This window comes from Lepidochelys kempii, chromosome 9, assembly GCF_965140265.1.
Source record: "Lepidochelys kempii isolate rLepKem1 chromosome 9, rLepKem1.hap2, whole genome shotgun sequence".
Taxonomy (NCBI): Eukaryota; Metazoa; Chordata; order Testudines; family Cheloniidae; genus Lepidochelys; species Lepidochelys kempii.
The window spans coordinates 78,728,938-78,752,622 of record NC_133264.1 but is presented as its reverse complement, the minus strand read 5'-3'; the positions used below and the strand labels follow the sequence as shown (position 1 = coordinate 78,752,622).

The following is a 23,685-nucleotide window of genomic DNA, read 5'->3' as shown; positions in this document are numbered from 1 at the left end:
AGAGAGCCGCTCGCTAATCATCACAGCCTGTTTGGCAACTTGTCTACCAAGCGCTCTGGATCCAACGGTATTTATTGGGCTCTGTGCCTTATTGTTACCTCAGAGCAGGGTGGGCTAGAGACAGTGGTGAGCTGGAGCCGGTTTGCTGGAACCGGTTGTTAAATTTAGAAACCCTTTTAGAAGCCCACGAGGGACAACTGGTTCTAAAAGGGCTTCTAAATTTAACAACCCGCCAAAAGTGGTGCCTTACGTGCCGACTCCATGGGTGCTCCGGGGCTGGAGCACCCTCGGGGAAAATTTGGTGGGTGCAGACCAGCCACCGGCAGCTCCCCACGCAACGCCCGGCCCCAGCTCACCTTCCTGCTTCTTCCGCCCCTGAGTTACGCTCCGCCCTGCTCTGCTTCTCCTACCCCCTCCCCCACTTCAGTGGATCAGCTGTTCGTGTGGGAAGCCGGGGCGGGCTGAGAAGCAGGCGGCGGCTTCGCACTCAGGCCCAGGGAGGCGGAGCGGAGGTGAGCTGGGGAGGGGAGGCGCGAGGAGGGCCGCCCGCACCGCAGCAGGTGACCCGGCGGGGGGGCGCAGTAGAATTGCTCCCCGCCCCAGCTCGCCTCTGCCTCCTTGGGCCTGAGCTCAAAGCGCTGCTTGCTTCTCAGCCCTCCCAGGCTTCCCGTGCAAACAGCTGATCCGCGGGAAGCCAGGGGCTGGGGCGGAGAAGCAGAGCAGGGCGGCGCATTCAGGGGAGGAGGCAGAGGTGGAGCGGAGGTGAGCTGGGGCCGGGCATGGGGCGGGGAGCTGCCGGTGGGTGCTCTGCAATCACCAAATTTTCCCCGTGGGTGCTCCCGCCCCAGAGCACCCATGGCATCTGCACCTAAGGCGCCATTTTTGATGTGATCAGTGTGGGGAGCGGCTGCTCCCTTCCCCCAGCTTTGCTACCCCGCCCCTAGTAGCTAGAGGGACCTGCCGGATGCTTCCAGGGAGCCGCCCCAGGTAAGGACCGCTGGGACTCCCCACCTCGCCCCTGGGCAGGTCCCTCTGGCTCTTATGGGCGGGGTGGGCACCCAGTACAGTGGCCCACGAGACACTCTGCCCGGTTCTGGGGGCAGTCAGGGGACAGAGGAGGGGGGTGGATAGGGCAGAGGTTCTGGGGGGGCATCAAGGAACGCAGGGGGTTGGATGGGACAGGAGTCCTGGGGGGCGGGTGTGGGCACGGGGTGAGGAGGGAACTGGTTGTTACGATTTTGGCAGCTCATCACTGGCTAGAGATGTTGATGGATGATACAAGGGACTGAATAAAAGGTTTTGCCCTGGAAGTAAAAGGGAGCAGCTGTCCAGATGAATCCTTTTCTGTCCTACTTTCATGTGCCATTCTCATGGAGAGCATTTTCATGGAGAGCTGCCATTCTGATGCAGGGCAGACAGAATCTGTCACTTACAGAAATGCTACTAAAAGTCCAAGGGATGGGTCAGAGGGAGGCTTGGTGTCCTCACAAGCAGTCTTCTAGCTCTAGCCGGGCTTACAATGAACCACGGCAAAACTCAGTTTGTCTAACTGTAGGTCTAATCAGCCTTGTCAGTGTCTCTCTTTACAATGAGATGGCCCAGGCCTCCTGTAGCATGTGTCATTTTGCTTCTGTGTGCTTTGTTTATGGCCACTGCCTAAAGATGTTTTGTAGATTCATAGATTCCAAGGCAGGAAGAGATCATTGTGATAATCTAGTCTGACCTCCTGTATAGCACAGACCAGAGAACTTCCCCCAAATTCCCAGATTCATTCTTTTAGAAAAACATGCACTCCTGATTTAAAAATTGCCAGTGATCCATGATCCACCAGTTAACTACCGTCATTGTTTAAAAACTTATGCCTTATTTCCTGTCTGAATTTGTCTATTTTCAACTTCGAGCCATTGGATCATGTTATAACTTCCTCTGCTAGATTAGAGAGCCCGTTATTAAATATTTGTTCTCGTGTAGGTACTTACAGATTGTAGTCAAGTCACTCCTTAACCTTCTCTTTGTTAAGATAAATAGATTGAGTTCCTTGAGTCTATAACTATAAAGCATGTTTTCTTATCCTTTAACCATTCCCATGGCTCTTCTATGAACATGCTCCAATTTGTTAATATCCTTCTTGAAGTGTGGACTCCAGAACTGAACACATTAGTCGAACAGTTGTTGCACCAATGCCGAATATAGAGGTAATATATAGAATATATATATATATATATATATGGAATATAGAGGAGTGGAGGAGCTTCGTTACTGCCCTAAAAGCCAAAGGTATAATAGGAACATGATGATGATGATAGTGTTAGGGCCAAGAACTGCTGCGGGACACTATTAGAAACACACCTACTTCATGATTCCTTCTTTACAGTTCAATTTTGAGGTTTATTAGTTAGCCAGCGTTTAATCCATTTAATGTGTGTCATGCTAATTTTGTATCTTTCTAGTTTTTTCATCAAAATGATATGCAATACCAAGTCAAATGGCTTACAGACATCTAAGTGTATTTCATCAACACTGTTACCTTTATCAACGACACTTGTAATCTCATCAAAAGAAGATACGATATTAGTCTGATAGGCTCTATTTTCCATAAACCCTGTTGTATGGCACTGATTGTATTACCCTCTTCTAATTCTTTATTTGAGTCCTATATCAGCCACTCCATTATCTTGCCTGGGACTCGATGTCAGACTGACAGGCCTGTAATTACCCCGGTCGTAGGAGGTAGGTGCCTTTTGTATCACTGAGTAAAAATTCCCTTATGATTTTTAAGCCCAAGGCCTTACAAAGGTAACCTCTGATAAGCTGTGACTGTGGTTAGGAATCCATCTGCCCCACCACCGAGCATCCACCTTATTTTCATGTGCAGGCTGCCTCCCTTCGGGCTGTGTGAATAGGCAGATCTGTTGTGTTCTTTCATGTTGATGCTCGGCTGGGCAAAAAGCCCCCAAATAAGTCCTGGTATGACAAAGCTGATCCTGGAAATGGAGCTTCTTTTACTTAAAGAGGGACTGTCACACGGAGGCGAAGCTCGAAAAAACATACTCATTTCTGTGCTAGTAATTGGTGTCAGTTGCCTGTGCTGCTCTTGAGGATGTTGGCGTCTTGAATAAGAACTTTCTGCACCTTCCTAACCCAGCTTGTCCTTTGGCCTGACCTTGCCGGTTCGTAGCCTTCCCGAACTTCTGGCCTTACTGTCTGCAGCCGTGGGAGGGGCTGTAATGCCACAAGTTCGGCATTGGAATGTCCCTGCAGGTCTGAACAGGTGGCGGGGGGAGATGTACAAGCCATAGAAAGCACAAATGTATTTGGTAAATTAGCAAAAGTGTCAAAGGAAGCTGTCTAAAGAGCTGAGAAGTATTGCCTAATGGTTAGAGCAGGGGAACTGGGATCAGCACTCCTGGGGTCTGTGCTTGACTCTGCCACTGACTCGCTGTGTGACCACAGGCAAGTCCTAGCCCCTCCCAGTGCCTCAGTTTATCTATCTGTGAAATGGGGATAGGAACACTGACCTGCCTCCTAAGGGGTTCATTTCATTTTAGCTCCTTAAATGGAAGGCACTATAGACACAAAGAATGTTATGTGTTGTATGACAAGGCTATGATAGTGGATAGGCAGATGGGCAGAGCTTTATCCCTCCACAGACTGACCGTAGCAGAGGCTGCTCAGCTGACTTCTTTGGTATCAGAAGAAAAGGCAGAATCAATCCAGCTGAGCTCAGCCCTTGGTTCCAAGGCAGATGCACTGATAGGTTTCCATCAGGATTCAGCATCTGATAATCAGGCCAACATATGAGATTGTGATAGAGCTTGAGGCCAGCTTCTCTTTGCATCCTGTTTTGTAATATTCCCTGACATTCTTCACATTCCTGGCAAGGAGGTTTCTATGTTTTTTTTGTTTTTTTTTTAAAAAGTGTTGCTCTTTTGTCTTTCTGAAATCCTGTGATGTCCTTTAAAACCAGTTCTCAAAAGCCATTTGGCCTAGTCTCTCCAGTGGCTGCCGTTTGCTCTATAATGGAAAGGAAGCATTGGTCTTCAATTCCTTCCACCACACCATCTTCAAACGGAACAAAGAGACAAGGGGTTGTAAGTCTCAAAGTTGGCTCTGGTCACCTATATAAAATTCAGGTCCATATTCTCTGGGCTCCAACTGCATTCCAAGGTTTTACTCCTGCCTCCACGTTTCCACAAGGGTTACCTGCTTGATGCCCAGCAGATTCTTAGCTCCATGTTTGCTTTGCTACTGCAGTATGTCTCCATGAGTTTGGCTTTTGGAATAGGATTTTGTCTGGATTATGGTGATGGTTAAGTACGCAGAAATTGTCACAATGGTCCAGGTGGTCCAGTATCATATCTCTAAGAAAGCAAACCCAGTGCATCTGGCCATTTGTGCTATAGTGTATCTTCTGGGGATGGGGGGAATCCCTTTCTGTTTCCCACCTGTCATCAGCTAACACCCCAAAAGCATGGATTTGGCCTCCTTCGCTGCATTAGTGTCACCACTACAGTCTAGGGGAATGGAGACCTGCTGGAGAATTGTAGTTGGGTGTAATTGCCAGTAGGTAGATGACAGTAATGTTTGGGGGGGATTATTGTCTCTTGGATCAGAACATGAATACTCTCTGCTAGGGAGGCCCTGTATCTCTAGGAAGTGAGGGGGCTAATGCTGTTGGTGGAGACATGGAGTTAAAATCTGAAGGAAAGTTCTTGGCCAGCAGTACGAAATGCCCAAGTCTTATTCTCCGTTGAGGATCTGGCATTGTTTCATGTACAGGCAGTGGGTGCTGCTCACCAGCATATCCACCAGCTCCAGGTTCCGTGATGATTGTGGCAGCAGATGATGGTCTTTGGAGGAGACTGGTCTAGTGGCCGTGAGTCAGGAGGAGCGAATGAGGACTCACTGTGTGACTTTTGGCACAGATAGGCCCACTTCATGACTCCTCCAGATTTGACTTTGAAAGTAAGATGAGAAGAGCTCCTTGAGAATGGCTGGCTGCCAGCTGAAAAGGCCAGCCTCAGATCCTGCAATATTTGTTTCTGCCTTCTTCTTTTTGCCCACATTAATGAATGTTGGGGGCCCCTGACTCTTGGAAGGGTTCCTCTGGGACTGCCACCTCCCAGGACACTTGTGGGGCCTTAGGCCTCCTAGCTCTTCTTTCTTCTGTCCCTTGCTCTCCCTTCCCTGTGCCCCAGCCAGCCTGCTCCTCTCCAGCCCTGCAGAAGAGCAGTAGCACATGGGCTACTCTGTACTTTCCTCCCTTCAGAGAGGGAGCCATTGGCTTCCTGGACCTTCTCAGCCCTCTCTTCTGGGCAATATTTCAGCTCACTCCAGGCAAGTGGACAAACTGTCCCTTCCATCTTCTTTGGAACCAGAAAAGATTCTCTCCTCCCTTTCCCCCCACCCAGAAATACTGGCTGACTCCACACCCATGAGGCAGCTGATCGTCATTCGTTGCTGTAGGAAATTTATGGTCTGGTTTCCTTCTGTGGCGCCACTGGAGCACTAACAACAGGAAGGTCCGGCCTGGGATAATCATGGAAGAGGCTTTTCCTGCGAAGACTTGTGCTGAGAGCCTTTTGAGTGGGGGAAAGGATCACAAATATCCTGGACACCCACACGCACACCCGCATTTCTCTGTGTATGCTGAAGGAGGAGAATTAATCTGCACACTGGTGTGGATGCTCTTAGTATGAGTGTCTTGTCCAAATTCCAGTTTGATTAATGTCATTCTTCCTAATCAAATCATCCCGTGGTGTTGGCAGGATATGGGATTTTTTTTTTCACGTCCTGCCCTAAACTGTTGTGCAGCAGTGCAGTGCGCTGTTTAACAGAGGTCACATTCCACTCCAGAGGTGGCTGCATGTCAGTGATGGGGAAATTTTTTCCTTGGCCCTATAAAATCTAAATATAATTATTATTTATTATTGGTGGGATATCTGTCTTTGGTCCTGGCTCATCTTCAAGTGGAACAGTAGAAATACTTGATCTTCTTTCCCTGCTAGACTGACTGTATTAGCAGACTTAAAAGGATCAAGGGCACATAGTTCAGAGATTCAGCCTGCCTGTTACAGTGTTCAGAGATTATCTACATTTGAAAGTTAATTAGGATTAAGGTAGGCTGTGGATTTAAAGCACAATAGCTATTCCTGACCAACTCCATGTGTGGACAGTCTTATTCCCAAATAAGTGTGTGCACACTTAGGCTATGTCTACACTGGCAATTGAACGACAAAACTTTTGCCTTTCAGCGGTGTTTAAAAAAAACAAACCCTGAAAGACAAAAGTTTTGCAGCGACAAGCGCCAGTGTGAACTCTTCTGCTGACAACACAAACGCCGCTCGTTGGGGGTGGAAATTAAACGAGCAGCTACACAGCGCGACTTTTAGTGGCTCGGCTGTAGCGACTTAGCCATGTCGCTAAAAGCTGTGTCATGTAGACACAGCCATAGAGTTAAGGCCATGTCTACACTGCCACTTATCTCAGCAAAACTTATGTCGCTCAGAAGTGTGAAAAAACACTCTCCTGAGCAACATAAATTTTGCTGGAATAAGCTCTCACGTGCACAGCGCTATGTCGGCAGGAGAGCTTCTCCCGCCGACATAGCTTCTGCTTCTTGTTTAGGTGGTTTTACTCCCGTTGGCATAGAGCAGCTACACAAGTGATCTTACAGTGGTGCAGCTGCATCGGTACAGCTGTTGCTGTAATTTTGCTCGTGTAGACATGGCCTAAAGCCCTGCACTTTCTTTACATTGCAAGCAAATGAGATCTCATTTGGAAGTGACCTTTGACTCCTCCTGTGTTGGTGGGAATTTTACACACAGTGCCTGATAGCATGGATTGCCGCTCAGCCGCCTTTGCGTCTGCCTTCGTTCATTGTCACCTGGACCTTCTCTGCTATCATGTGTACTGGTTGGGTTCATTTTAGTCCCTTTGAAGATGCAGCTACCATTGCACCTCTCCCCAATCTGTCCCCTTCATTTCAGCCCCAAATCCTCCCCTGTGGTGCCTCTCACAAACTCATTGATCTCTCAGCTCATACTGTACATTATTTATGCCACAAACACTGACTCAGGAATAGCAGAGAATGTGCTTTTTGCTGCACAGATGAATCCCATCTCTGTTGAAGGTTCCCACTTCCCACTTCTCTTGCTTTAGTCTTTGTAACACGCTTATCTGGCCTGCATCCCCACACGATCGGAGTTCCTCACCATCTTTAATGTATTTATCCTCACACTACCCTTGTGAGGCAGGGATGTGCTATCATTCCCATTAAACAGGTGGGGAACTGAGGCGCACAGAGACTAAGTGACTTGCCCAAGGTCACACCTTAATTCTGCAGCAGAGGAGGGAATTGAACCTGGGTCTCCTGAATGCCGGGTGCTAGTGCTCAGACTGCTGGACCATCCTTCCTCCATAGCCTGTGCCCCTCTCTGGGTTCTCGAGGGATTGACCAGTGTTTACCACTGTTCTGTGCGAGTGACGCAACTTACATCGACTTAACACGGTGTCTACACCACGCTATGTCGGCGGGAGACGCTCTCCCATTGACTTATCACGTCTTCAACAGAACTGCTAAGTTGATGCTGCTACATCGATCACAGCGGTGCCGATTTAGCGCAGTAGTGAAGACAAGCCCTCAGAGAGCCAGATTCAGACCTGCTCTAAGTGGGTACAGCCCAACTCTCAAGGTCTGAATCTAGCTTATAGTGCCCCCTTTTTTTAAAGCCCATATTCTGCTAATAAAAACCACCCAGCTGAAAGCGGATGTGAGAGACTTGAGTGATCAGAATAGGACATATTTTCATGCCTTCACTCAATTTTCCTGCACCTGGTTATGGCATTGTGTAATATCGCACGTTCCCAGTCCAGTTCCACTTTAGGAAGTTGCGTGACGGTGACAGTGAGGAGGGGGGAGGTATGCCTGAAAAATAAGAGCCAGGCGTGCTCAGTACTTCTGTAAACTTTTATTTTGGTGTCTGATATGGGTATAGGCACCATGGTTAAGCACCCAGGTTTGAAATTTTGGCCATAGAGGTTGGAGGTCTCATCTAGTCTAGTGGACGCCCCATTTGCCAATGGAGGAGAGCTTCTATAATGTATCTCCTAGGCACCTTATTTATTTGCTGTACTTCATGCTCGCTTTCTACTACAGTGACTCCCTTACGCCAGGAGGCCGTGTGTTCTTTTAAGCGAGTTGCTCCAGGAGAGAACGCTTCCTCCGTCAGAGGCAGAGTTTAAGAGCTTGAAATGGTTATGCTGCATGCACGTACATACGTTATTGCTCTCACTTTCTCTCTTACTCCCACCCCTGCTATTTAAACGGTTCAGCCCCCTGACTGCATAAGCTGTAGATATCCCATTAGTTCCTAGGAACGAACGAGGTGCCTCTCCGTGCAAATGAGGTCAGCGAGGGCAGATTTTATTAGTGGAGTACCGTAGGCCTGGGTGGAAGGGAACACAGATCTCCAGCTTACTGCCTGCAGGAAGGAATTTGGGTTGGGAATCCTCCCATCTCCGGTGCTCATGGTGCTCAGGCTCGCTGCAGGAGCGGATGAAGGGGGATGGTGGTCATTCTTTTTTATTTTCTTCATTTAATCTGCAATTTCCAATGAACAAAGCCCAGATTAACAATTTCAGCCATGGTGAGTCTGTTTGTGTCTGAGCTTTGCATTTCCACCCCTGTAAAAGATTTCCGTGTGCAAGTCGGCTTTACAGGGGAAGGTGGAAGTAGTTTGTAAAATGAACCTTTTTGCTGCAAAAGGGATTTTAGAAACCCGTATTTCCTCTTGCAGCTTGTTAGTTTGTTGGGGGCGGGGGGTTATGTTGTGGCGTAGGGGAAGGATTTGGAGATTTAATTCTGTTTTATGTTGAGATTTTCCTTTAGAAAAAATGTTTTTACTTTTCTTGAAACAAGTTGCAGCTGCCGCCTTGAAAGGTGATTTCCTCCACCTCATATTCTCTTTTGAGGGAGGGACCGCAGTCAGTCCATTTGCCGCTGTACCAGATGTGAGTCCTGAAAAGCGTTGATAAGCTGAGGCACTAGAATTCAGGGTGTGGGAGCAACGGAACATAGTCCAATGACCGTTACATTGTGTGTAGTTTTCATCTGCACTCCAGGCATAGTAAGACTCTCTAGCCCTTTTAATATTTGGGCTTATTTCTCACACAGTCAACCCAACCGATAAAAGTTCTCTTGACTCCTTCGCATGCCAGCTCTACTAAACTTTTATTGCTTCCTGTGCGCATGCCAATATGCCTTTTTGTGCTTTCCGACCGTCCACCTTCCCTCCTGCAGAGAGAGCGGGTAGGGACAGGAGCTGGGGTTGGCAGGAAGCCTTAGAAATAACTGACGTGCCATCCATGCCATAGATGAATTCTTTTGGAGAGAGAGCGAGAGATGGAGTTATGGGGGCGAGATGCTAGGAGGGAAAAGGATTCATTTGTACTCAGTGCAAATGAGAATTGCTGTGCCAGTGAGAATTATGCAGTTGTATTAATGACAAATGCAGTAATAAAGCTGATGGTGTTCAAACGAAGTGAGTGCGTTGAGAGGATTGCAAGAGAAGACCGATGATTATTTATTAATTCCATAGTGCTGCAGGTAGACAATGGCCTTTCAAATTGAAGGAAGCCAAGGTCCCTGCCACAGGGATTGAACAATCCTTTCACGGGAGCTTCTCCTACAAACGCTTATACAGTACACATGAGTAACTTTACTCACTTGAGTAGTACCATTGACTACATTTGGCTAAGCAAAGTTACTTTCATGTGTAAGTGTTTTCAGGATCACTACCTGATGTATACACAAAACTCACCAAGTGAAAACAACACATCAAAAGGGGCAGAGCATAATGAGGTGCCAAAATAAAAAGGGAGATGAAATCTCTTTTGTGGGTCTCCCTCCATCCACATATTCGGGTTTTAATCATCTCAATTGTCCCATTATCTGAATTGTCCTATTACATTTACTTCTTAGGCCTGGTCTACACTTAAAATTTAGGTCACCATAGCTACAGCGCTCAGGGGTATTTACTGACCCAACCTCTGGGGCAAACATAGCTAGGTCAACGGAAGAATACGTCTGTCATCCTAGCTGCCATTGCTCAGGGAGGTGGAATATGTACAGCAACAGCAAAAACCCTACCATAGCTGTCATCTGCATCCTCACTACAGGTTAGTGCCGGCATAGCTACAGGACGGCTATGCTACTACATAGTGTAGACATGGCCTCTGTTGCTCATTGCTTAATTTAGTTTCTATTCATTTTTGACGCATTGCTTTCTAGCCCTCTCCCAATCATCTGTGGAAGGGTAGTGGGGTCCCACGAGCTGAGACTAGCAATGGGATGCTAACGGAAATAACGGATAGAGTGACAGAGTGTTTGCTGTAATGCTTGGTTTGCTGTAGCCGAAGGCGGTAATGTGCAACGTTACAGCTAAGGATCTGTTCTGGAGCAACTTTAAAATATCAACTGCTAATGCAGTGGAATTGGCAGCTTTCCCAGACAATACAACACAACCTTCCATCAGGCCAAAGCCTCCTAGAGCTCTTTATATTAGAATGGATACAAAATTAAGAATCACTGCTAGTGAAAGGCACAGTCTACTGTGTTGCTCCCCTCTGGGGAATAAAATCACTTGTACTCTCAAAATTTGTAGCTGGCAGACTAACACACAGTAACACACACACCACAGAGTTCACTTGAGCTTGATGGGATTACTCACATGTTTAAAGCTTAAACACGTGTCCTAGAACTTGTCTACATGTACAGCGATGCAGCTATGCTGCTGTAGCGCTTTGGTGAAGACACTACTATGCCAATGGGAGAGCTTCTGCTGTTGGTGTAGTTAATCCAGCTCCAGGAGGAGCAGTAGCTGGGTTGACGGGAGAAGCTCTCCCATTGACATAGGCTGTCTACACCAAGAGTTGCTCATGGGGTGGTTTTTCACACCCATGAGCGATGTAGTCAACCAGTGTATGTTTGTAGTGTAGACCTGGCCTAAATCTCTGCAGAATTGGAGCCTAAATTTGTTCATATACCTAGCTCCCAATGTACCACGTGTGATAGTCAGATGGAACTAATGGATGAGGCAAGGTTTGGGCAAAGTAAGTGCCTGTCTGGGCTACTGGCTGACAGCTCCCTGGAAGTAGTGGAGGTGGGTTTGGAATTACATTTCAGGGCTTGTCTGTGTGAATAATTAGCTCACAGCAATCTCGGGTGTGATTCTACCTTATGCTAGCTTGCAGCAACCGAACTCTCCATGTGGACCCTGCTGATGCTCATTAACAGTTCAATAATGTGCTATGTTCTAGTCCTCTTTGATACAGGACTCCGTTAAAACCTCACAGTTATGAGCACCTTGGGAATGGAGGCTGTTTGTAGCTCTGAAATGTTCGCAACTCTGAACGTTATGGTTCTTCTTTCAAAAGTTTACAACTGAACATTGACTTAATACAGCTTGGAAACTTTACTGTGCAGAAGAAAAATGCTGCTTTTAACCGTCTTAATTTCAGTGAAACAAGCACAGAAACAGTTTCCGCTCCTTGTCAAATCTTTTTTTAAGAACTGTTTTTTTAGTAGTTTGGTTAACAAGTACTGTACTGTATTTGCTTTTTTTTAGTTTGGTCTCTGCTGCTGCCTGATTGTGTATTTCCGGTTCCAAATGAGGTGTATGTTTGACCAGTCAGTTTGTAACTCTGGTGTTCATAACTCTGAGGTTCTACTGTAGATCAAAGTGCATTAACTGTGTCATCAGGGTCCACACAGACAGTTGGTCTGCAGCAGGCTAGTGCAAGGTAGATTCCCACTCCTACTTGCTGTGAAATTAGGATTGCCAATTTTCTACCCGCACAAAACCGAACACCCTTGCCCAGTCCCTCCTCCGAGGACCCCTGTTCACTCCCCACTCCCTCTGTCGCTCGTTCTCCCCACTCTCTCTCACTTACTTGCTCATTTTCACCAGGCTGGCTCAGGGGGTTGGAGTGCAGGAGGGGGTGAGGGCTCCGGCTGGGGGTGCAGGCTCTGGGGTGGGGCTGGGGCTGAGGTGTTTGGGGTGCAGGAGGGTGCTCCAGGCTGGGGGGTCTGGAGTGCGGGAGGGGGCTCTGGGCTTGGGCAGGGGGTTAGGGTGCGGGGGAGGGGGTGAGGGCTCTGGCTGGGAGTACGGGCTCTGGTGTAGGGCTGGGGATGAGGGATTTGGGGTGAAGGAGGGTGCTCCAAGCTGGGGGGGTTGGAGTGCGAGAGGGGGCTCTGGGCTGGGGCAGGAGGTTGGGGTGCAGGGTGTGTGAGAGCTCTGGCTGGGGGTGCAGACTTTGGGCTGGGGCTGAGGGATCTGGGGTGTAGGAGGGTGCTTCAGGCTGGGACCGAGGGGTTCAGAGGACAGGAGGGGGATCAGAGTTGGTGCAGGGGTGTGTGTGAGGGCTCCGGCTGGGGGTGCGGGTTCTGGGGTGGGGCTGGAGATGAGGGGTTTGGGGTATAGGAGGGGGCTCTGGGTTGGGATTGAGGGGTTTGGAGGGTGGGAGGGACATCAGGGCTGGGGCAGGGGGTTGAGGGGTGGGAGGCTGTTGGGGGTGCAGGCTCGGGGCATCTCTTATCTCAAGCATCTCTGGAAGCAGTGGCATGTCCCCACTCTGGCTCCTATGTAGAGGCACGGCCAGGTCGCTCTGTGCGCTGCCCTGTCTGCAGGCGCCGGCCCCGCAGCTCCCACTGGTCGCAATTCCTGGCCAACGGGAGCTGCAGAGCTGGCACTTGGGGTGGAGCAGCGTGTGTAGCTTCCCGGCTGCCCCTATGTGTAGGAGCCGGAGAGAGGACATGCTGCTGCTTCCGGGAGCCGCGCAGAGCAACAGCAGCCAGGGAGCCTGCCTTAGCTCCATTGCACCCCCGACTGGACTTTTAACTGCTCGGTCAGTGGTGAGCTGCCAGGGTCCCTTTTCGACCAGGTGTTCCGGTCAGTAACCGGACCCCTGGCAACCCTGTGTGAACTAAATGTTCATAGAGACAAACCTGCAGTGTCTGAAGTGCAGGGATCGGTGAGATGGAGAGGAGGCAGATTGTTCCAGAGAGCTGGAGAACTATTTGGAATTGTCATTCTTTAGTGGCAGCACATTTAAAAATAAAAGGCTGGGAAATCTGTTCTTCAGGCCAGAGCCTAAAGTAGCACCTTCTTCCTCTGCTGGGAAATCAGCTTTCACTGCTCCTGGATGGTGTGTCTGGGCAGCAGTTTTCATATATGGGGACGTGAGCTTGTGCTGGCAATACTGTAGAAAGCATAGTGACCGGATGGAATCCGGTTAAGCATGCTGGCATTTAAGTTAGCAGCTGGTTATGGCAAATAATGATCTGGGTTTTCAGCTCTTCCGAACCAAGGTCCAACTCCCATTGAAGTTAGTTGGCGTCTTTACATTGCTGGCCTAGAAAATGGAGTGTTTCACAGTTCTGCAAAAAGGCTGCAGTACATTAATTCTCTCCTAGCAACAAAAACTGACCTTTCTAAATAATTAACAAATACTTAAAAATTGAGGGAAATAGCAAGTTATTATTTTTTAATGCCTGGATTTAAGCATTTTGAGAGTGTGCCTGCTTGTCAGTGGCCTTGAGAAAAGTCGGTAGGTTTTTAGTGCAGCAAGGAAACTTCAAACAGTATATAGGGTTGGTAAGAAGTCTGGCTCTGCTGATCCCAGAGCAGCCGAAAATACCACGTTCCGGCGAGGGAAAGCAGTTCTGTGCCGTGACGACTGGCCAGAATTAGAGCTGCCACCCATTCAAACTTTTTAGCAAAATAATTGTTCTGGATCTGGCTGGCTTTGTTCACTGTCCTGACTTCACATAGGGTACAATAATGCTCTCTGGCAAAAATGGCACCCATACTTCACCACTGGTGCAGCCCCACTGATTGAGGCCATGTTGGGAGTATTAGTGTGAGCAAGACTCAGGTGGGATCAGGTGTTATTTCCACTGCGTGGTCCATTAGTTCTCTGAGCATTAAAATTTCCTGCCCCTTGTCTATGCTATGGCTTCCGCTGTTGCTAGAAGTAGTGGTGAATTATGGGTCCCATTTTTTGATCAACATAGAGAAGGCGATCGTGTGGTGATGCTGTGTTGAACTACAGTGGCCATGATGCAATGCTGCGTCCTCTCACCATCAAAGTGTCTACAGTGCAAGCATCTCAGCACTGAGATGAGCAGACTGGCCCATGGCTGACTGAGTTCAGATTAAGGTGGCGTCCCTTAGTCCAGACAACGTGTTTTTGACATCAGTAGGACGATTAACAGGAAAGTGATGGAGCAATTCCAGAGAGGGTGGGGTGTGTACATTTGTTTTGTGTAGCATCGGAGTAGCTGATTTTGTTTTGTTCTTTTGTGCCTTTAATCTTCTGTAATTAAAGCACCCACCTTCCACTGTATTAAGAGCTATAGAAATTAGTTAAATATATCAATACATTAATGGCTGGGTGGTCACGTAGGAGCATTGAGTAGGGAGAGATACATATCTGCTCACTCCTTGTGTAGTAAAGGAGCTGCTGCAATCAAAGGTGTATGTTCATGCCTTCCTTTGTGTGTGATCTTTAAGGGAGGCAGGCTGACAGAAGCACTTCTATTCCTTAACCATTGAGAAGAAGGTACCCTGAGTTACCCAACATCACTTCCACTTTGAAAGAATCTACTCTTTGGGTCAGCTCTGTAAACATTGCCTATAATTTTGCACCTGCAGTAATGTGTCCACCTTTGGGTTGTAGGTTCAAATGACAGAACATAGATGTCTAACTACCTAACAGTGGCTCCAGATTGGGTGCTAAGAAGTCGAAATGCTGCCATTTGTGCTTGTGGTTGACCATGCTGACACTGCTTATGGGTGCAACATTATGTGGGGGTAGGGGTGGGGAAAGGTAGAAATTAGAGGCCATTTTGAAAAGCAGTTGTTCTTTTTGTCTAGCCAACTGTGTGGCAGAAGTTTTGTTAAAGTTCTTGTTTCTGTATATTGCACTGGAGTGTCTTGGTGTTTTAGCTTGTTACGGGTTTGTGAACTGGAAATAGTAACTTCCCTTCACATTTGAAGGTTGTTTGTTATCCTTATTTTCCCAACACTTACCCCTTTGCCCCCTCACAAATTAGCTTCCAGCATTTCTACCAAAACCTGTTTCAGTGTGCAGCGGAGTGAGGGTAACGTTTCTGGGGATTCCTGGAATCTGTGTGATTACCACTCAGAGCAGAACTTGAACTGTTTGTGCACATCTGTGTGCGTTTCCCTCTGGTTGGGTTGTGTGTCTGTGCTTCACTCCACTTTCACTTTCGAGAGCCTGCAGGCTGGAGGGGGTCAAGGTAGGTGGGCTACTCTTCGCTTCTGAGACACAAATGCAGCGAGTTGTGTGAGTTCTAGGTTAGTCCCAGCTGGATGTTTGGTCTGGCCAAACACATTTTGAAACTCATTTTATTTTTATTGAAAGATTCAATATAACTTCTTAAAAAAGATCCTAACTGGCTACATGGAGCAAATATAGCATTAGTATAAGAGTCAGGAAGAGAATAGCTTAAAGTGTGCAGAAGAAAAACGGTAACTTTTCAGCCCAAAATCTAGATCCAGGCAAATGTAACCATCCTATGATGTAGGAGGTGGATGATCCTGCCAAACCAAAGCTCAGAGGGCCTCCGATACTGTTAGTTTGCCTTGCTATCTCCTTGTCCCAACTCCCAAGCACACAGTGGTTAAGTTGCCCTGGTCTTTTGGGCCTCCCATCCTCAAAAAAGAACTGAGGTTTGAGTTGACTGTGTCATCCTTGGGTCAACAGGAGAGGTGTCTGTGTTGTCTCCCTGGCACAGCTCTTCATATATCTTGACCAGAAAAGCTGGTCAAATGCAGGTGGGGGAGGAGGAAAGAAGGGTTGATTGGGGTCTTGCCTGCTGTATGCCCCGTCTTTCTTTTTCCCATTAGCACCCTTCACGCTCCTTTGTTTCCACCAGACATGTGTTTTGCCCCTGCAAAGTTTAAATAAGTCACATTTAACCCCTGAGCGACCAGCACGCTCTTGCTCTCAGGTACTAGCTGAGGGTCATGAGAAGAAGCATCCTGCTATGGCCAAGGAGGAGTAAAAGAGTTAAAATGCAGAGAAGGGTGGAAATGTGTGTGGGGACATGTGTATATAATTACCTGTGATGGAGGGACCGCATAGAATTTCATCCTACAAACAAACACATGTGACCTACTCCTGCTAAATGCATATCTGGCTAGGTCTATCCTTGTCCACTGTATGTTCCCAATTGTAAAGCCAAAGCACAGAGAGAAGCAGACACAACCCCCCTGGTGCTGTAAACTCCATCTGCCTTACTGGCCACTTCCTCCTTCATTTAGCTAGTAAACAAGAAGGCTAAGATAACAGCTCAACAAAAGCCTAGTGGAAGGCAACCCACAGCTGTCGGTCTCTGTCTTTTCCCTCAAAGCAGGCCTTCTGCAGCCCCTCTAATGTGAGCCTGCGGTGCTGCCCTGTACTCAAAGCTGCAACAGTTTGGCTGATTGAAGTAATCCCATGATCTTCAGTGCAGCATAAAGTGAGCAGTGGCTTCTCTCAAGGTGAATATCAAGATATGTTGGCCCAGTGAGGCAAAAAATTGAATGAGGAGGAGCTGGACATCAGTTTCCCACACTATAAAATGGGAAGAATAGCATGTGTCCACCTCTCAAAGGTCTAGAGTGTGACCTAATTTATTTGGGGGCCAGTTCTGCCCTTGGAAAAAGATACTTGCAATTCGCATTGAAGTCGCTGGGAGCTGCACACATGAATGTAAATCGGGCGCTTACGTTTTAAAAGGCTGCTGAGACCCATCAGTGTAAGGCATTCCAGATGTTCAAAGGACTATATTTAAAGTCTAAGGCATCATTAGGGTTGAGATTTTAAATATACAAGGTGGGAAGTCTTAAGTTATGGCAGTGGGCCATATGGCAGTGGGCTGCACAACAGGGCAGAATTTGGCCTTTCGGCCCACAGTTATATATTTCTACATATTGCATAGTGCTCACTCGTATACCGCTCTGTACCTCACTGTGACTTCAGTGCTTGTAAAATACAAGGTGTAACTTCATAGTAACTTCTGCTTTTAGTATTGAATTTCCTTTGCTTTTAAAAGAGGAAGAAAGAGAACAGTAACTGACAGCAGCTCACTGAATAGCCCAGCGTTGAAATAAAAGCTTCAGTGAATGGAGCTGCAGATGCGTGCCTGGGCATGTGGGGGAAATAGTTCCCTGTGCATAGGCAGAATTTCCAAACCAGATTTCTTCAGACTGTAGCACTGAACACTCTCCAGTCTCAGAGCCTGTTAGGTACATTACTGAATCTTCACAACCCTGCTGGGAGGTAGGGGGATTAACGCAGAGAGGGTGCAGTGAGATTTTTTTACTTCTAATGTCAGTGCTTATGGGAATGAACAGGGCAAGGAACCTACAAAGGCTTGTGTGGGACAGAGGGGAGATGCCCTTGGAACTGAGAGGAGACATCAGGGGGACAAAGGAAGAAAATGTCAGGAGCCTTACACATAGCTGTTCAACAGACACTTCAAGAAAAGAACTGAGCGCCTGCAAAGTCTAGAGGGCCCTTGTCGACTGCAGGTGGCTGGGAGTAAGCAAGCATCTTGTCCTGTCTGAAAACTTTGTTTTGGTAATAGAACAGCAGCTTGTTAGCTTGTCAGGGCCCTTCATTCCACAACTCTCTCTGTACTGAGGAGAGCTTGCTAACTATATGGAGAGTCCTGCAACCACTCTGAGCCTATACCTGCCAGAGCCCAGGATCAGGGCACAAGTTGAGTTGGGGGTGGGGTATCTTAGACCTCTGCTCTTCTTGTCCCTACACATTCATTTGGTGCTTGTATTCTGTAATTGGTGAGTCTTTGGCTTACTGAAAAACAAAGAGCTGGTGATTAAGCAACCCCACCTTCTTCCCCCAGTGGATTTGCAGAGAAGAAAGAAACTAGTGCCTTGACTGGGTTTGCAGGATCAGAGGGAGTGGACTGGACTGGACCATTAGTCTGGTCTGACTGCAGACCAGTGAGACTGCACTTCAGAGAGAGCAGTATCCATCCCTCTGCAGCTGGAACAAATGTAGATGTGATCTGGGACCTTATTGAAGGATGTTTGGGAAGAAATAAGGGTCTCCTAGAGGGAGGGACCTCCCTCACCTTCCCAAAAGATGACTGTGCCTATCCCATGAACACACACATGCACAAACAGACACATGTACACACAACACACTTGCCTGTATTTGTTAAGTAGCTCTTGTCCTCAGCTGACTCAGAGCATTCCTTCCTCCAGATCGCTCTTCTTGTTTATCCTGCACAGTACAGTAGATGTCTGGGTTGTAAACGGGAAAGTGATCCATTTCTTAAGCTGTGCAATTGTCTACATTGGTTCTGTCATTGACTCGTGAATTCTCCTCCTCCGCTGCAGCTCCAGTTCCCAGCCAGGCCCCAAACCGTGGCTGCTCTCTGTTGACTTTCTGCCTGCCAGTGCTTTAGATTCCCAAGGGTTCCTCAATTGTGACAGAATCAGTGCTGTTAAAAGCAGACAGACTATTTCAGGATTTGAATGTGATGGAGGCATTTGAACAATCTCTTGTTGGCAGTGCAGCAGGGCGCAATTTCCAAAGCTTGCAAGCCCTTGTAACTGTGTGAAGGTTAATTATGGAAACCCACTGCATCTGGGACAGTGTCCAGTGGAGTTTCTTACTCTTGTCTTCATACTCTATCTGTGCTTGTGGCTGTTAAAGTTTATGAGGTTGGCTGATTGTATTGGGAGTTACATGAATAGACAAAATCAATTACTATTTATCAGTGAGGTGTGCCAAACTGTGGCTGCTCTGATTCAGGTGTGGCTGATGAATGCTACTGGGATACAGGATGTAAAAACTTGACACACTTCTCCCATTCTAAAAAACTGCTCCTCAGACTGCAGGTTTATATGTGAGATGGGTCCAGAGCACAATTCAGAGCTGGGTTTCCCAACCCTTGGGTGGCTAGGGGTGAAAGCATAGGAAGGGAGCTGTTTAGTGCATGGCTGGAAACCTCTAGTGTTGGGATATCACTATTCACTTGCTTAATGTTACATGTCTCTGAGGGTCAGGGATGGAATAATTCCATTTGTGTTGCTTCCTCTGCACGTCTTGGTGTGAGCAGGAGTCATAGGAGCTGATTCCCCTCTCCCTTACATTGGTGTAAATCAAGAGTAACTCCATAGACCTCAGTAGAGTAACACTGGTGTGAGAGAGAGGAGAATCAGGCCTGCAGAATATCACCGAATTATAGAAAATGAAACTGGAAAACACGGGGATGTGGTTAAAAAAAGAAGTGAGCTGAGTTAACTAACCTAAGCCAAGCTCCACATTCCCCCCATGAGAAGCAGGTGAACTCAGGTGACCCAAGTTTTACCCCTGATGGCACTGCTGCTGAAAAACACCTATTTAAACAGTATATGCTCCATACCCAACTGCTAGCATGGGATAGTTCCTAATGGTATGTTCTGCACCGCTTTTCTCCAGCTTAGTTTTATAGATATATATTTATCATCGATATCAAGGAGAGAGATGAGTGCATTCTGCACTTAACAGGTCAAATTCTGCTTTCCCTTACACTTGTGCAATCTGATTCCAGCATCAAATTCAATGAGGTTGCAGCAGCATCAGTGAGAGCAGAGCTAGGCACCACAGGCAAAATTCATTCCTGCTATAACTCCAGTATAGTTAAAACAGGGATGAATCTGGCCCAATATGTTTAGCATAAGTAAGGATCCGAGTCCTACATGTAAATTTGCTATTTCAGAGCCCAGTCCTCTTAAGAAACAGATGTGTTCTCCACGGCCCAGCGGACATACCAGACTTTTCTGTAGGTTCCATAATAAATAGGAAGGTATTTACGTTTACAGACTAGGGAGAGAAATTAAGTTCCACTTCTGCATATTTAACTTACTATGCAATCGTTTATTTTAAACCAGGATGGAAACAAAACCCACACCAAAGTGCTGCACGCACTAACGCCAGAGCTGAGATGGAGTCTAATAGAAAGAGCCTGCATTCCCCCTCACATCTGCTCAGCATCTTATTTCATAGCTTTCCATGATGGGCATCTTTGTGATGTGGTTTGCTTTTCACACACTAATTGCCTGTGTGAGACTTTTTTTTTTATGAGGAATTTGGAAACTTGCTCTGAAATTCTGGAACCCTGGTTGTGTTGTGTTGTTTCGTTTTGTTTGTAAGGGGAGGTGCGGAGCTGGAGCTCTGGGAAATAGTTTTCTAGCTGCAATTAAATCTGCCTCCACTGTTTGTGCCTTGCTGGTTTTAGACTGATCCACGTTTTGTTGTACCCCACTGGTTTTTCTAGCTCTCTCTCTCTTTCTGTCACAAGGCTTAACTGAGCAGTCATTAGTGGCTTGGGGTTTTCCACAGTCCCTTAAAACACTGAGGGAGAGATTCTGCCCCCTGCTCTGGCCCCTATTTGCCACTTTAGCTGGTGTTTAGGGGCCCTAAAGGTGCCCAAAGTGACTAGAGAAGAATTGCCTCAGCACAAGCACAGCTTAGGCCAGGCCTGCATAATTATCCTGCACTTCTCTTCCTGTAAGCGCCAATGCAAACGCCAACTGTAAGTGCATGCTGGGAGTGGGGTGGGGGTGTCTCTATCACCCCTGGCACTACAGAGTGTTACAGTCGAGAGACAGCTCTGGTAGGCTGCTATAATTTTGAGCAACCTCTGTGGCTGTTCTAATTTCTGTGTGGGACATGTCGGCCTACAGCTGCCCAGAATCCAGAGGGTGCAAAGGTGATTTAAAGCCATTTTTGCCCCGTTCTCCCCTTGGGTTTGCACCTTATGTGCTGCAGCTCCAAAAGGCGGAGAACTGGACCTTACATTTCACACTGCCTCTCCAAGAGAAGGCTGAAGGGCGGGGGTGATCTGATTGCTCTGCACACTCAATGTATTTTCTCTTTGCAATTCAAGTGCATGTGTTAGGATGATATCTGCTGTCATGGCCAACCCGCCTAGGATTGAACCGAGGACCCCCAGAGCTAAATGGGTGAGCTACTACAGCTCGAGCTAAATACCTAAGTTCTGCGGCTGCGGATGCAACAGACTCATATCCTCTGTGGATCAGGCTCAGAGACGTATCTCACACATTCGTCAGTGGGTTACATCAACATAAAATTCCTATTTACAAAAAAAAACAAAAAAAACAATCTGCATTACTGATAAACACAGAGATTATGATAGGGTTTCTAAGGTCATTTGTGTTGCATTTGAGCAGCAGTAATTTCTGCACTTTCAGTAGTGAAACTAGAATAAATTTCACCTTGTTTCAGTTTCCCTTTATGACTCTCATTCAGTAGCTTGGTGCTGTTGTTTTTGGGTTCCCAACATGACAGCGGAGAAAATTAAAAATAAAACTTCTATTTTAATTGAAATGAAAAAGGTACCAAGAAAACACAAATGGGGCTAAATCCTGGCATCTTCTTACCCCAGCTTAGCATGTTATTTGTGGTTTATTGTTCATGGTGGATTCTCAGGAAAGCAGGAGGTTTCGGGGCAATGCTTTTATTTGACAATTCCATCAACAACATGATGAATGAAACCGAATCCAGTGTCTGACTCAGAGAACTCTGGTCTCCATGTCTCTCTCTAGCCTGCTTCCTGTTGGGAACCACTAGAAGGCACTGTGCCACAGTTCAGCCTGAACCGTATGCAAAATAGAGAGATCCTGCATCGCGAAGTCTGGGATATGGACTCATAGCAAGTGGGACACATTGGAAATCATACAAATGGGGTACTTTGCATGACTTTTTCTCTTTTAAATCATAACCTCATTTCTTCTGGGCCTTGTGGAAGAAGTGGATACTTTAGAGAGACTGGAAGAGGGGGTGTTGGGCTGGTGAGCTGGGTTGGGAAGGGTATTTACTCAGGCAGTAATGGCTCCCAGTGGCTTTTTTGAAGTCGAGTGGGGTTATTCTGGTTTTACGCTGGTATAATATAGAGAAGAATTTGCCCCGTTTTGGACCTCCGCTGGTGACAGTGAGCTGCTAAGCTGATCATGGTTTCAAGGCCTTTGCAGAGCTTGTGATGCGTGGGTGAGAAAGAGGAATCTGGCTGGGAATCTCGCAGGCTGTCTTGCAATCTTTGTTAATGCTGCAGCATGTGCACCTGTGACATCTCTCTGGGTGCTGCTGTGATGTTGTTTTCCTTTGGTCAGGACTTTGGAATCCATTTGAGTTATTGTCGTAACTATTGTTCTACCCATTCTTCTTGCGGCTCAGAAAGATTCTTTTCAGGATTTCCGTGGGAAAGTACTTTTCATGGAAAGGGTGGGAGGGAAAGAGGAAATTGACTGCAGTCTCTTGGCCTGAACAGAAACACTTTGAAACCTTTTCGGTGCTGGGCTGGTGATGGCGGTGAGTTTACCATGGGTGGTTAGGCTGTTGGAGCTATGATCCCCATGTTCCCAGTGCAGCGGCTCTTGGGAACCCATTCTTAGAGGAACTGTTTGGGGGAAAACAAAGGAATCACCATTGAAGGCTGAACCGTTTAAAAGGCAGAGAGCTCCATTCCGACAAGCTAGAGAAAAGGCAGATTTCCCCCTCCTCCATCCAGTGCATTTTGGACTGACTCCAGTACAAGGGAAGGAAATGTCGCTCTCTGACTTCACGTTTCCATTGGTGATGTGAAGTACAGTTCATTTAGATCCCAGATCTGCCAAGTGAGCGCATGCCATTCCCTGCCTTTCTGGAGGGGTAGGTGGGAGCCCGCCTCTGCCGAGAATCCTTTGATTCCACGTCCTTTCCCTCTCCCGCCATCTGTCTGTCTGCAGCTAGGATAGTCTTTGGACACCATAGTGTGGCTGGTTTTGCTCCTGTGAGTCCCAGAGGTTGCATGGATGGTTGATCAGCCTGCTCGGCGTCAGTTCTGCAATGCTGTTTTATCAGTTCAATCTGCCTACTGTAAGAGGTAAGCTCAGCACAGCAGTGTGTGCTAAAAAAGGGATCACAAAACTCCCTTTGTGGCTCCTGTTTGTTTCTTGGCTTTTCTCTTTGGAAGTATTCTCACCCCGGTCAGTTCTGTTTTTAAAAAAGAAAAAGATCCAGGGTCTTGTTTGGTGACCAGAGTGGAGTTTGGAGGGTCTCCGTCTAGTTTTTGATAAATAGGTATCGCCATCACAAAAACTGCCACTTTTATTGGCCTCCTTAATGGACCGCAGAAACTGATCTCCTCTTTCATTTCTAGTAGGGGTCCCTTCCAGGTCAGAGTAAGGCATGTTGGGTGAGGAGGTGTGTGGGCCGCAGCTGTTCTGCGAATAGAAGAGAGATTCATTCTCCCGGGCTGTCAACCTGGCGACTTTGATTTGACAGAAGATAATGGAGCATGGGTATTTTCCTGCAGCTGAGTTACAACATTCACATTTTTAAAAAGCATTCCCCCTGCAATGGAAGGAGGTGAAATGTCTTTTATTCTGCGATTCTGGATGGGATGTGCAGTCGGGCAGGCAAGGGTTCGTGTTCGCACGGTCTTTGCAGCGTGATCTGTGTTTAACTGGGAATGACCTGATGGCTTTCCTCCCAATGCTTGTGCTCAGCTAAGCACGGTGCCCTTAGGTTGCCAGTAAATGTTTTCTCCTTTTAAAATAGGACATAAAATACGGATTTACTCTCCTCCCTAAGATCTGGAAA

The 23,685-nt window shown here is 47.3% G+C and overlaps 1 protein-coding gene across 4 annotated transcripts in view; it reads left to right on the top strand.

Moving 5' to 3' along the window:
• Positions 1 to 23,685, top strand: part of STARD8 (StAR related lipid transfer domain containing 8) — a 142,132-nt gene that overhangs the window by 85,141 nt on the left and 33,306 nt on the right. Inside the window, exon 1 of one of the 4 annotated variants that reach the window (XM_073360984.1) lies at positions 22,843 to 22,966. The exons of the other annotated variants lie outside the window; for them this stretch is intronic. Coding sequence (XP_073217085.1) covers positions 22,930 to 22,966 — 37 coding nt within the window. The 5' untranslated portion in view covers positions 22,843 to 22,929. Of the gene's footprint in view, positions 1 to 22,842; positions 22,967 to 23,685 lie in introns of those variants that run through there. 4 annotated transcript variants of the gene reach the window in all.